A 13,239-nucleotide genomic window follows, 5' to 3' on the forward strand; every position below is an offset into this window, starting at 1 on the left:
GCCAGCTTCAGAATGAGACGCTGATTGGGGCCCAAGGAGCCTGCCCATTATAGTTGTGAGATGCGACAGTCATTAAAGGTGGCACTCAATCATCTTGCCTAATGACTCTAATCCCTCTTCTCCCCCTGGTGGTCATTAAGCAAAACACAAAGTGCCTGGGGTGGGGGAATCCCTGGGAGGCCTAGAGCAGGCCCAGCTCTGTCATGCAGCATTTCCCCAGCTCACACATGGTCTGCCCTGGGCCTCCCAAATCCCAAGGCATCCCTGTGCTCTGCTTTTTACCCCAGTGGGTCTCATATACTCCCTCTCACAACCCATTATGAGTTGGGTGCTTACCTTTTCCATAGATCTTCTACACAGAGCAGCTGCTCTGCTCCTTGGTCTCCCTATATAGTACAGAGGCCATGTGGTTTCATCCAGGGAGTGGATGCCATTTCAGGTCAATCACAATTCACTACTCTACAATAAAACAGCCAAACCTCTGCCTCAGACTTTGGGAAATTGCCAAGTCTTGAATGACTTTTCAAATATTATCATAGTGGGAACTGTACCTAAAGCATACCTACAATGTCTAATCTCACCAGTCGATCAGAGACAATCAGAGATAAGTGGTTCTCCAAGTAGCCAAGTCTTAAGTTATAAAGGGCTTTATAGGTCATAACTAAAACTAGTAGCCAGTGCAGGTTGCAAAACAATGGCATCACACGGGCACGTGACATGTCCATCACTCCTGCAGCATTGCATTCTGAACCAGTTGTAGTTTCTGAATGGTCTTCAAAGGCAGTCAAATGTACAGCACACTGCAGTAATCCATTGTGAGTTAATTCGGACATGAGTAATTCCTCACAGGCCTCCGAATCCAGGAACAGGTGCTACTAACACACTAGATGAATTGTGGCCATCTTGGCCACAATTGCCACTTGCTCTTTTAGCAACAACTAAATCCCAAAACAAACTCCAGATTGGAGGCAGGTTTTTATTGGTGAAATGCCACCCTCTCTAAGACTAAAGATGTAAGTCCCTAGAACTGGGGCTGGAAAAGTATCCACAACCAGTCTCAGCAGGATTGAGTTTTTCCCTCTCCCTCCACGGACCTGTACAACCCCTAGACTGAGACCTCAAAAGTATCACTTGGTCTACTGGGATTAAAATATACAATTGGATATTATTAATAAACTGGTGAAACCTGATCCCGAACCAATGTATAACCTTACCTAGTGGCTTCATGCAGATGGGAAAGAAAATGGGTAAAAATACAGCACCAAGAACAAATACAGTACCAAGACAGATAAGATGCTGCAGTCTCAATCTCCCCTCCCCATCAACATTGACTGGAACGAACAATGAAGAAAGGAGGGGAACCACTGTGAACGTCCACCTCCTGCTGAGGATATCATAATTGGCTCCACGATGGATTGACAAGCACAACCAATGCTATCTCTCTACCACACACCATACAAAAGAAAGTGTACTGTGAGCAACTTCCCTCACTACATTTTTATGACAGCTTGCTTTTTATTTTTTAAAATGGGGAGAGGGGTGTCTACTCTGCTGAAAGTCCATTTGTTCTGTTCCTATGACAAACCTCTGCTAGCTGTGATGCTGAAATAGCAACAGGGAAACACTTGCAATTCAGTGCTAAGCCACAATAGCTCTAAATATGAGTGCAGTGTAGAGCCTAGATGCTGGAAGCCAAGCTTTAATCTTAGCACAGCTTATTTTAGAAATTACTGCCTGGCTGGAAGCTATTTTTTCCCCCCAATGGATGTAGAATTTGTCAGATATGGGTGACGGGTAGGCATTCCTGACTATTGCTTGAGGCATCTTTCCTTAAAAGAATATCCAAAATAATTTCGCACAGGGCACAGACTTTCAAGGATGGTCCCAACCACTACAGTAAAATTAAACTCGGAATACTGCATTCAACCTACAAATGTGATTCTGCCAGGTTCTTCAGGTTTGCAACTAAACTTTCCACTTTGTATTCCATTTTGAAGATTTAGCTCATCCATAGAAAGCAAAACAATTACCCCCTTCCTTTGCAACCTTTTCTATATCTTCAATCATCTACATTCTCAGCAACCATGTCAGATGGATACCTCCTGTGCTTCACATTTTGTGGGAGCTGTTGCTTCTCAGAAACTTCTTCATGGTGACTCACTGGAAGTATGCTGAAGCAAGATCAGATTAAATGGTTCAACAATCTGGACTTTGGGTATCCTAAACCTTGATACTGGCAATACTGTACAGTGAAAATGCCCAATGTATCATAAGTTAACATGGAGTTGCAAATATCTTTTCTGCTGAAGGTTAAATTCCCACAGGAGTAATCTATATTTAGAAGACAAGACTGAAATCTAAATAGTAAAAATAAAAAGGATCATTATTTTGCAATATTATTTCTCCTCTTTTTCTCCCTTTTCTTTCCGCTTGAATAAAACTATGTCTACAGGTGGGTTTCCCAGTCTGCACCAGTGTATTTCAACAGGGCTGACCACCTTACCAGTATTACTTTGCTGCGTCGGCTTAGCCATCCCAACAATGGTCACTTGTATTGGCCCAGGAAGTGAAAACACAACAGAGTCAAAACAAAAAGAAAAGATACATGTGTCATTATTTAGTGCCATCTTGAAAGCCACCCTTAAAGTACTTGGTAATTCCTAGGAAAAGAAGTTTGAATTAGTAATGCAAACAGGTAAAAAGAGAAGCTGCTCTAAATCTAGTGCAGAGTATGAAACATTGTTGAGAAGAATCTGCTTTGAGAATAACTGAAGACAGAGATGCTGCATGGCTGCTAAATAGAACAGGCAGGCTGAGTTTTAGAATATGGTGTCTCAGCAGAAAAGAGCCTCTAATAAAGAGATGGGAAAGTGTCAGGGTCAGATCACCTAAACTCAGATCCTTCAATTTAGCATCCTTAAGTTTGTCAACCTGAGATGAGCAGGCAGAAAGCGCTTCTTTGTTGACCGATGAGAGGCTTCTAGTTCTTATGTCCAATCTCAGAGGTTGATATTTCATACAAATAGATTTTTTCACATCTAAATTGAACTCTAATGTCTGAACACTTACCCCATTTTACTAGATTAGAGCCAAATGTCCAGATCAGGCTTTACAATAGCTGTATTTGCACATGCTTAGCTAGGCTAAGGACAGGATTAGCATACTTGGCAGTTCAGGTAAATCATGTTAGTGGTACAGTTAGAATGGATTGGTTTTAAGTTAAATCAGATTTGAGACTGGTTGGAGCTACTCTGACATTCTCTAGACAGCCATGTTGTGGAACATGGTAAAATGGATTAATAGAGTGTCAATTATCTCTTCCTGTTCTCAGCACTAAGATGACTGGCCCACCAAAATACCAGGAAATGGCGGCTTTCAATTTTAGCCCTGGCCAGACTTCCCATGAATATGGATGCTGCCAATGGTCTGAGGAATAATTGTTTCTGCTTACCCAGGAGTAGGGGCAGATCTTTTCAAACTGATCATGTAAATACAGTCAACAGAAAGAGTGGCTGAAATGTCTTACTGACTAAACTACAGATATTGTAGGATTTCAGATTTTGGCATTAAGCTAGCACATACTTTGAACGTATTATTTAAAGTTCTTCATCTCTTCATGGTTTCTGTAATATAATAAAGGCGACTTGATATTTTTTCAACATAATAATCATCATCAAGAAGTTCTCTGCACTCAAATATTTCATATCATCTTGACAGCAAGACCAACTCAAGTATTTTTTTTTAAAGTAGCAGGTAATGAGCTACTTCCCTGCCAGGGACTCTGGAGAACCATTCCTAGTCATGTATATAATCCTGAATGAGATGAACCATCCACCAAAATAAGGCAATCACCTGTGGCCAGCTGTATCAATCCTCTACATTCTCTAACTCAACACTAAATTACCAATCTAGAAGCAAGAATGAAGAAGTGCAGGGAAAGTTTCAAAAGTGCAGGAACACAAGGAATGAAAGGCAGACCTTGCCCCACCCATCCAACCAACCCACAATCATTTACCAAGATACAGGGTAAAGGGGTGGGCAGTGTCCCCCCCCAAGACAGGAACTAGTAGCTGTCGGTCAGCCGTTTAGTTTCAGAAGGCTGGATCTTCATCATGGCTTTCTGGCCCTTGGCTTCATACAAGGCTCGTGTGCTTGCCCTCCGGAAGAAGCCACACTATGAGGAAGCAGGGGGTAAAGGTCAGGGTTGATGGGGGTAGGAAATATAAAACACAACTCAAGTATCCAGCCTATGGTCCAATAATGATCAACTTCAGTGTGTGTGCTGGAGAAAGCTTGTTTCGTTCTTTCACTCCAGGCACTATAACAGACATGTCAAACACAAGGCCTGGGGGCCAGATCCAGCCCGTGAAGTGGTTTCATGTGGCCCACAAAGCCATCCTGGAAACAGTGAGGGAACAGCCCCCTTGGCCCTGGCCTAGAGACCCTCCTTCTGCCAGAGACCCTCAGATCTGTCCCACTCCTGCCCAGGCCCCCATAGGCACCCTTGATGTGAATGATGTAGAGCTGGCCATGCCCACCCAGTAGGCCATACACACTGTAGCCATGCCCACGCTGGCCATACCCACCCGGCCCCTTGAAGGCAACCGCAATGCTGATGCGGCCCTCAATGAAATTGAGTTTGACACCCCTGCACTATAAGGTCAGATGAAATGAATCCCTAAAAGTAAAAACCTTCTATTACAGTTTTGACTTGTCTGAGGCTATTGTCCCATTGTAACAGCTTCAAAAATAATTACTAGAAAATGCCCTAGCGGAGCGATGGCCCATTACTCTTAAGGATTTGTCAAAGTGCTTCGTACCAGGGAGAAAATGCTGTTAACCCTACTGAAATATAGCAGTGGCATGCTTTGGCACTTTAGGTTTCTTCTGGGCTCTCTCCAGCACTAGCAACAGCTCACCAGAAAAGCCAGAGGGAAATATGTAAATGCTTGCTCATTAGAAGTAGAGGACACTGTGCCTCCCAAATAAATTCTGAAAGGGTAACTTGCTCTAAGCAAGGGTATGTCTTCAAAGCTTTGGAAAACCCTAATAGTCAGTTATGGTGGTTGCAATTCAGAATAAACTTTCCTTGGCTAAACCTATGGAGATAAGCAAGGAATAAGCCATCTCATGCCTTCTGTATGGTCTGGACTTCAATTCCCATATCCTAATGACATGGCAAAGGACCATAAGAACTTTAATCTGAAAATCATCAGGTTGCCTAATGCAGGAATGCATTTTGGAAGGGTAGTCCTGTCACAATCATCTCACGAGCTTCTGAATACTTAAGACTCTCTAGTCTGATAGTGGATTCCAGAAATAGGGATCAGGCAGAGGTTTTCCTAAAGCTTTAGTAATGTACACTATGCAGAATGCTCTACTAGTACCTCAGAAGCACAACAGTGTGCCTAAGAAATCACAATGAGTCACTGGACAGAAAAGGATAACTGACTGGTATTGCTATGTTGTCCTAAGGCATCAATACTATGGAGTCCCAAGCATTCACCCAATTCCTGCACTAATTAGAATCTAAATATAGTTTCTTAGCTATCTAGCCAGATTCCTTATGGTAAAAAAGAGCGAATCAAATGCCCAGCAGAGCCTTTTGGGTTTGTTTGTTTGTTCTTTGGCTGATCTCCAGGGTAATGTGTTTGAGCTACATACCAGAGGTGACTCAGTACAGTTTACGTCATTCTGGATAAAGTTGGAGAGATAAAGTTACTTTCCACCTGCCCATTTGGAACTAGCCTGGCCAGTTTTGCTGCAGCCAAATAAGTAAACGTTTTGTTACCAGGTGAGACTGGTATATTCATTATCAAAGAAAACAATTTTATATGTACTTTCATCATATTGCTTGGATATTCAGAGTTGTTACAATCAGTTGGACTGTGTGGGTTGATTTGTTCCTTTGCATCATGTAGGCACAGGCCATTAATAATTGTTTGCAACTTTGGACCAGCAACTTTCAAGGATCTTTTTATCTAGGTTGAGTTGGGAGGTGGGGGGAGAGAAGCAGGACTGTCCCTGACCACTATTTAAGGCTTCATTTTTTACCTTCCACAGCAGTAAGATGATACAACCCAAGAGCAGAAGTCCTGCAGCAACAGCAACTAGCACCACCCACAGCTCAATCTCAGTTTGCTGCTCTTCACTGAGTTCCGAGTCGATGTCTACAGTAAACTGAAATTAGGGCAAAGAAACAAGAAACAGGACAGGTCTTTGCAGAGAACAAAACAGGATAAATGCAAAGTTGGTTTTGAAGAACAGCATGCTCAGAGCTATACCAATGGAAAAAAAACAGAGGAACAGCAATACACGGCTATTAGCACACTGCCATTGATATAATTCAATGCATCGGATACACATATTTATTCTTAATTATCCTTCGTATTATCTATTTCCCAAAAATCCAAAAAGTAGGACTTCTAATTACCTTTATAATTCTACAATCACCTTCCAGACCTTCAATTAAATGCACAGATGCTGAGATGGGAGATGAGGAACATAATCCTGTTCTCACTCCTTTTGGAAACAAATTAAAAAGCATTGAACATGCTAATATCTCAGTAAAACTGCATCTACACATTCATATTAGATAGAAGGAAAGTAGGTCAATAAAAAAAAAGAATCCGCCCCAACACTAATGACACCAATACTGTTACTGCCCTTATAGAAAGTAATGCCGGTTATTTTCAGCAGAGTGATAGGTCTACCTGCAGAGAGAGAAACAATAGCAGCAGCAAAGCTTCTCATTGCCATCACTAGTTTCACTGGACTGCAGGCAGGTGTGTATTTACCAACTGCTGTAATTGATCAGAGTGGGCTGAGGGCAAAGGGCAGAGAGAGAAAACGGAGCTGTGATGTGGGAAGAGAGTTGACGTGAAGCTGTTCTGGGAACTATGAAGAGAGGTTACTATCATCATGGTCTTTTACAGCGGTGGGGGAGGGGGGAGGGAAGGGCAGCACATATCTTCCTGAGTTGCATTCCATGTAAAAAGAAAATGCTGTTATTTTATCCAACTTATTTTGTCAACTTAAATGGCAACCTTCCCTTCACAGGGAAACAGCAATACTCCTTGGAGCAATCCAGCATAATTTCCTGACTTGCTTACCGTTATACTTATCATTACAGGTAGGTCCAGATTTAATATCCATTCATTCAGCCACCATATAAAGTTATGATGGCACTGAACATGGGGCACTTACAGAAGGTCCACATAGTTACATCCATCACCATGTCCTTGCAGTCAAGGAATTGTAATTTGGGCACTCAGCTTGCAATTACAGCATCCCATGGTCAACACTGCCAGCTTCCAACAAACAAAGCCAATGGGCGTGCCAACAGGAGATCACAAATGGCAATCACATAACCATGGGACATTGCAATGATGCAGGATTCGCCTAACAAGGGCAACTAGGTTAATTGGCACAGTAATTTAGCATCATGCCTTATGACCATGGTGATGACTACCTGTATTATTTTAAGCATGGAGACATTTCTTGTACTTAACAAGGGTGGGCAGAGGTAGAATACACATTTGACCTCCACAGATGAACTGAGATGGACTGGGTTAAATTTTCGGTGATGTTCTTCTCTCTCTGGAAGCCAAAGCACAAATGGCTGTGGAAGCCCAGAGCCCAGAACAGCTGGATGAGAGATGGTAGTCATGCGCTGGCCCACCTGGATGTCCATAGACTGCCCACCTCTGAAGATCCTTCCTTCATGCAACCTAGGATGTCTGTAAGGGTGATTTTGTTTCTTTTCCCAGGAAAAATCCGACTTCCATCCACAGACCATCTTGGATCATCTACAGCCTGCTTTTCCTGCAGGCTGCAAATGAGAATGCAACTCTTATTTTGAGTGAAAGCTTTCAAAATAGTAAATAGGGCATCTTTAAGCCAGGTCAAGGGACTGAGTGAATGAGCATTAAGTAAACTACACTAAACTAAAGAGTTTCACGAAAGCATGGTAGAATGCCAAATGTAGATTATCAGGTTACAAGGCTGCAAACTTGCCCATGGTTTTGTGTCATACTCTGAGGGAACTTGACAAATAGCTCACCCTAACAAAGGAAGAGGACAAGGTTCAACTCTCCTTCCAACCTTCCAAGGATGTCTCAATTGTTTGTCAAATGATTTCATCAGTCCGCAAAAGCATGGCAGGACTAGGCCAGAGTCAGCTTTGAAAATAAATTCCAGGAGTATTGCTAGAATCTGATAATTATGCAGGGTGGAAGAGAGCAATAGGCCATGGCAAAAGGATCTGCCATGCCTCCAGCCTCAATCCATGTCTTCCTTCCCTGCATACTTTCATTCCTTTCTGACTGGACAGCAACCTTTTCAACATCACTTTGATGGGACCCTCAGTGTGATTTATTGTGAGTTGGTTCTACTGGGTAGCACTGTTTAACCTATTTTCTGGAATCATATAATATATTGAACTATAAACTAACCAGTCAGATTGGTTTTGTGTAGTATGAGAAATCACCACCCCTACCACACAAAAAAAGTAAAATTGAATAGTGAGCTACTCTAAGAGCTATTGGGATTAGCTGCAATAAAAAAGCTACTGCAGAAGTAAATGAAGAGCTAGCCCAAAGCAGTTGGATCATTTCATTAACTGGATGGGCCAGGCCTGGAGTGTGACAATTGGAATCGGAAAGATCTTGGTGATTTCTTGGAGCTACTTCATTTTTTTACTCACCAGCACTGTTTGATTTTTCATGTTGATTGTAGAGGAGTTTGTCCTGAGGAAGAGAGTCACTTGTCCATCTACTTTGACACGATCAAAGTCATTGTAATCCTGTAAGAACCAAAGCAGTAACTTCTATTTGTCTATACATTTGACTCTGAAATGTATGCCTGTGTATAGTAGACAATGAGCCCAATTAATCTGTAAAATAAATAAATCCAGCCACCATGGGGAAAAATAAAATCTTGCCTCCTTTGGCACCATTATTATATTAGTGCCTTAGTGATTCTTAGCTACCAGACTAATTTGCAGCCGTCTATGATTGCAAAAAGAAAGAAAGAAAGAAAGAAAAAGAAAGAAAGAAAGAAAGAAAGAAAGAAAGAAAGAAAGAAAGAAAGAAAGAAAAGAAAAGAAAAAAGAAAACTGTTTGTGAAGTGGCTGCGATGGCAAGGATTACGCGGAGACAGCAGGCTCGGTTACATTCGTTTATTGAGGTACACCCGGCGAAAAGTCTGCCGGTTTGAGTTCCTTATATAGCCAGCTGGAAGTTGGTTCCTCCAATCAGCGACCCGGCTTCTCCCGCCGGGGCCGCTGGGCCAATCGGCTGAGTCGGCTTCTTGACAGCTAGAGTCCTCGTGCTGAGCTGTCAGCCTTCGCGCTTGCGCGGTAGCCGGCGGCAATTTGACAGCTGTCAAATTGCCACGTGTTTCCCTGTCAGCCGCGTTTACCTCATGTAACCCGTTATTAACTATTAACCAATAACCATTTTAACATAACCAATAATAACGTTAATATATACATTAAACATTCATATATATCAGTTTGCCTCTAGCACACCAGTACAAACAACATGCTACTAAATGGGAGCAGAAGAGATAAACGGCACTTACCTCAATGAAAGTACTGTTCCAAACTCTTGCTCTGACCTTCACATTTGTAACTGCTCCAATATTCCACAGGGGGCATTCAAACCAGATGCAACGAGAAGTTCCTTTGAAACAACTCTGGAAAGAAAATGTGGAATCAGGCAAGGGGAAACAATCCCTGGTGAGTTATTCAAAGGACATTTGGTATAATATACAGTTGCATGGATTTTTCACTTCTTTCTTTTAAATGGTATTTTAAAACAAGCAGGATCATATCATATCATATTCCCAAAACATCTCAAGCTTCCAGTACCAACTTTTGACAGCAACATTTCAGGGGTATAATGCTGGCATTAAAAAACATGGCGAGAATATAAGTAGGAATAAGAGGTCCAAGAAACCTGATCCTCTTACGAGCCCTTGAAAAAAGAGCAGAAATTTGTCAACAAAATGACATATTAATGTTGTTGCCATTTTTGTGTGAAAATATTTTTAAAAAGGTAGGAATGGAAGCCATTATTACTCCTACCGATAACACTTTTCAAAATTAAGATACAGGTTGAAATAGTTCTATCTGGCTCCTTTCAGGGACACCAAAAGGCCTGCTACAGTTCGCTAAATATTCAGGAGAGTGAGTTGTTGTCCTTAAAGCCAATGAAATTGTGCATCCCTGCTCTTATGATTTGGGAGAATTGGGATTAATGGGTTCTTTGAAATATAAATGGATATAGTTTCAGTGGTAAAAAAATAATATCTAGATCCAATTCCTATGACCTTGTTTCTAAGTCAAAAAGGTTTCTGGATGAAAGCAAACAAATATCAGAATTTTGCTAAGAAAAATACAAGGGTATATTCATTTAGTTATTGTGAACTGCTTGATTTGAGGATAATTTTATCTTTTTACCCAAAACACGTATACAATCTGCCCTTATCCACCACTCCCAAACAGCCATTCAAAAGGGTAGGTGCTACTAATATCAGTTTGGGACAGTATAAAGCAGTGCATCTCAACCTCAGCAACTTTAAGTTATGTGGATGTCAACTCCCAAAATTCTGGAAATTGAAACCTATACATCTTAAAATTACCAAGGTTGAGAAACACAGGTATAGAGGAATAAAGACTTACTTATTCCAGCAGTCCGGCCTGGCCTGATAGCTCTAATTGGGGTCCCAGTTTGTTTTGTTTTGATTATTGTTTTTCAATACTGTTTCGTTTTGTTGCCTATCTTACTCTGTACACCGCCCCGAGTCCCTCGGGAGAAGGGCGGTTTATAAAAAAAAACAAAAAACAAATAAATAAATAAATATTGGCTGGCCTAGAGAGGCTCATGATGAAGGAATTCTTATTAAGAACAGAAAGGATATCTTAATGATGAAATGGTTACCAGTGCTGTTTCTGATCTGGCTTTCTTTGAAGATGCTAAGGTGATGGGAATCTCAGCGTTTGGAGATGCCTGCAACTCACGCTTTCTCCGGGCTGGGGAAGTGCTGTGATCTATTTGCTGAAAAGGAAGAAATATTAGCTGTTATTCTGTCCATGAACATCAAGAAGTGTAAAACTACTTGCCCCCACTGAGGTGCCTCATAACCAGGGGATGATTCTTCATCTTGTAGGAATTGGGAGTCCTGTTGTTACTGTTGGACACTTTTTTTTTTGCTAAGATCGTATGCTGTAACATTAAGCATGCCAGAAAAAGTTCATTAATTGAAATTCTGTTCATTTCACTTGATAAACAAATTATGTATATAACAATTTTAATAATAAGTTATCTTATTTTTGAAACATTGTACCAAATTCACACAGAGCCAAATAAGACAGCTAATCAAGAATCTTCATTTTCAAAATTATCTTGAGAATGCAATTTTAAGAAGGCCTGCTTGTTGGTACTACTAGCAAGAAATTCTGGGAAATGCAATCTTCACAAGCACACTATTCAAAGTAAACCTAGTATCTATCCATGAATCAGACACTGGTATTCCTATAACGGGCAACCAAGGGGTTGATATCAAAATATACATATTTATATTGTAGGGATAGAGCAAAAAGGTGAAGAGGCTGGGAATAAACCCTAGACTCACGGTGAGCTTGAGGGGGTTGATGACCTGTTCAGATGGTTCACAATACCAGTCTTCATTCCCTTTTATCAAGATTTCAGTGGGGTAGAGCAGCCACTTTCCATTGCTGGCTTCATAAGGCCATTCAAAGCCTAATATGATTGTTCCAAGAGAGGCTAAAAACTTGGTCTTTGTAGTCACCTTAAACAAATAACAACAAAGATATTGATAACATATTGATAATCCTTTTCAAAATTCAATTTGGAAAATTTTTGGTAACACTTCATGATTAGGCTGAAAATTCCGGTGGACTTGCATTCATCTTTCCACTGACTTGCTCATCAGATGAAAATGAACCCAAGAGGTAGCAATTTCTGAACAAAGTTTGCTTAAGAGTTAAAATATGTTGTGACTAGAAAAGTGACAAAAAGGAATGGGGTTAAACACTCCTATGCCATAGTACTCTTCATTAAAAACTGTAGTCTTCTGAGTCTAGTTTTGTAGATCTTATGTTTAATATCTATATAATTATAGCCATAAAAGAAAGTTCATCCTTGACATTTTCCATTCTATAATAAAGCCAAGAATGTTGGCTTCAGTTGATTACATACATTGATAATTTATACAACAGCAGGAAGGAAGAATAGCTTAAGAAAAAGTTTATTCTTTATTCTCACACCTTCAAACAAGAGTAAGGGAAAGGGTCAGAATTTTAACCATAAATGAAGGGGAATTTTCAGACATTCTTCTTTCTCTCTCTCCCTCTCCCTGTCTCTCCCATCATCTCCCTCTTTCTCTCACACACAACTTTCTGTGATCCATACAAAAATGAAGTCTACAAGTTCTTTCAAAAATCTACTCCTGATCCTCTCCTCAAGTCTTCATTTTTAGTAGCCTGGTTTGGGAGAGAAAGTTTTTACTTGTTTCTATTAGATAATTTAGACGTAGCCATTGTTTGCTCCTAAACCCAGATGAGAAGGAACAAAGGTTGGATATTGGGCTACTAATTTTAAATAAAAAAGGCACAGCTATGGAAACAAAGGATGCAATTTAAGGTCTGACTGAAATAGGCAGGGACCAATCATTGCTTGAGGTTCTGAACACCACAGGTGGAGCTTATGGTAAATAAATAAGTATTGGACAATTTGAAGTCAGAAACCCTTGTACAATTTTCTCATGATGGGATCCTAATCAAGAAAATCTATCCAAATGGAGTGCTGACTAAAAGTGGTCCTTGCTTAACAACATGTTTTACAACTGCTGGAAGTTACAACAGCCATGAAATGTGTAGTGTATGTGAATGTTAACACTGTTCAATATAAGAAACGCATGACAGCTCCCTTTGACAGCTGACAGCCGCACACGCGGTTTCTGTTGACAGCTCCACACACGGCTATAGTTGACAGCTGAGTTTGACAGCCGCGCACATGGTCCGCGTGGATTGGAAGGACCCGAAATGGTGGGAAGTACCCTAGGACGGGGATTGGCTAGAGGCCCACTGGCGTCCCTATATAAGGGGGGAAATGTCACTTGCTTGTTTGTTCCTGTGAGGCAAATAAAAAGCTGTTTGAGTTGAACCCTGCTGTCCTCCTTCTTACCGGGAACCCGCCGCGAACACAACAAAAT

General features: G+C 41.0%; 1 protein-coding gene across 3 annotated transcripts in view; it reads right to left on the minus strand.

Moving 5' to 3' along the window:
• The window catches only part of ITGA3 (integrin subunit alpha 3), a 96,716-nt gene that overhangs the window by 1,942 nt on the left and 81,535 nt on the right, over window positions 1-13,239 (minus strand). The window contains exons 20-25 of one of the 3 annotated variants that reach the window (XM_081345527.1): window positions 11,638-11,814; window positions 10,944-11,060; window positions 9,583-9,696; window positions 8,705-8,803; window positions 6,055-6,180; window positions 4,016-4,174 (exon numbers count right to left, since the gene is read on the minus strand). In XM_081345527.1, coding sequence (XP_081201653.1) covers window positions 4,064-4,174; window positions 6,055-6,180; window positions 8,705-8,803; window positions 9,583-9,696; window positions 10,944-11,060; window positions 11,638-11,814 — 744 coding nt within the window. In that variant the 3' untranslated portion in view covers window positions 4,016-4,063. Of the gene's footprint in view, window positions 1-4,015; window positions 4,175-6,054; window positions 6,181-7,681; window positions 7,832-8,704; window positions 8,804-9,582; window positions 9,697-10,943; window positions 11,061-11,637; window positions 11,815-13,239 lie in introns of those variants that run through there. The other 2 variants (XM_081345526.1, XM_081345528.1) reach the window with 2 other exon arrangements.

This window comes from Vipera berus, assembly GCF_964194415.1.
Source record: "Vipera berus genome assembly, chromosome: Z".
Lineage (NCBI taxonomy): Eukaryota > Metazoa > Chordata > Lepidosauria > Squamata > Viperidae > Vipera > Vipera berus.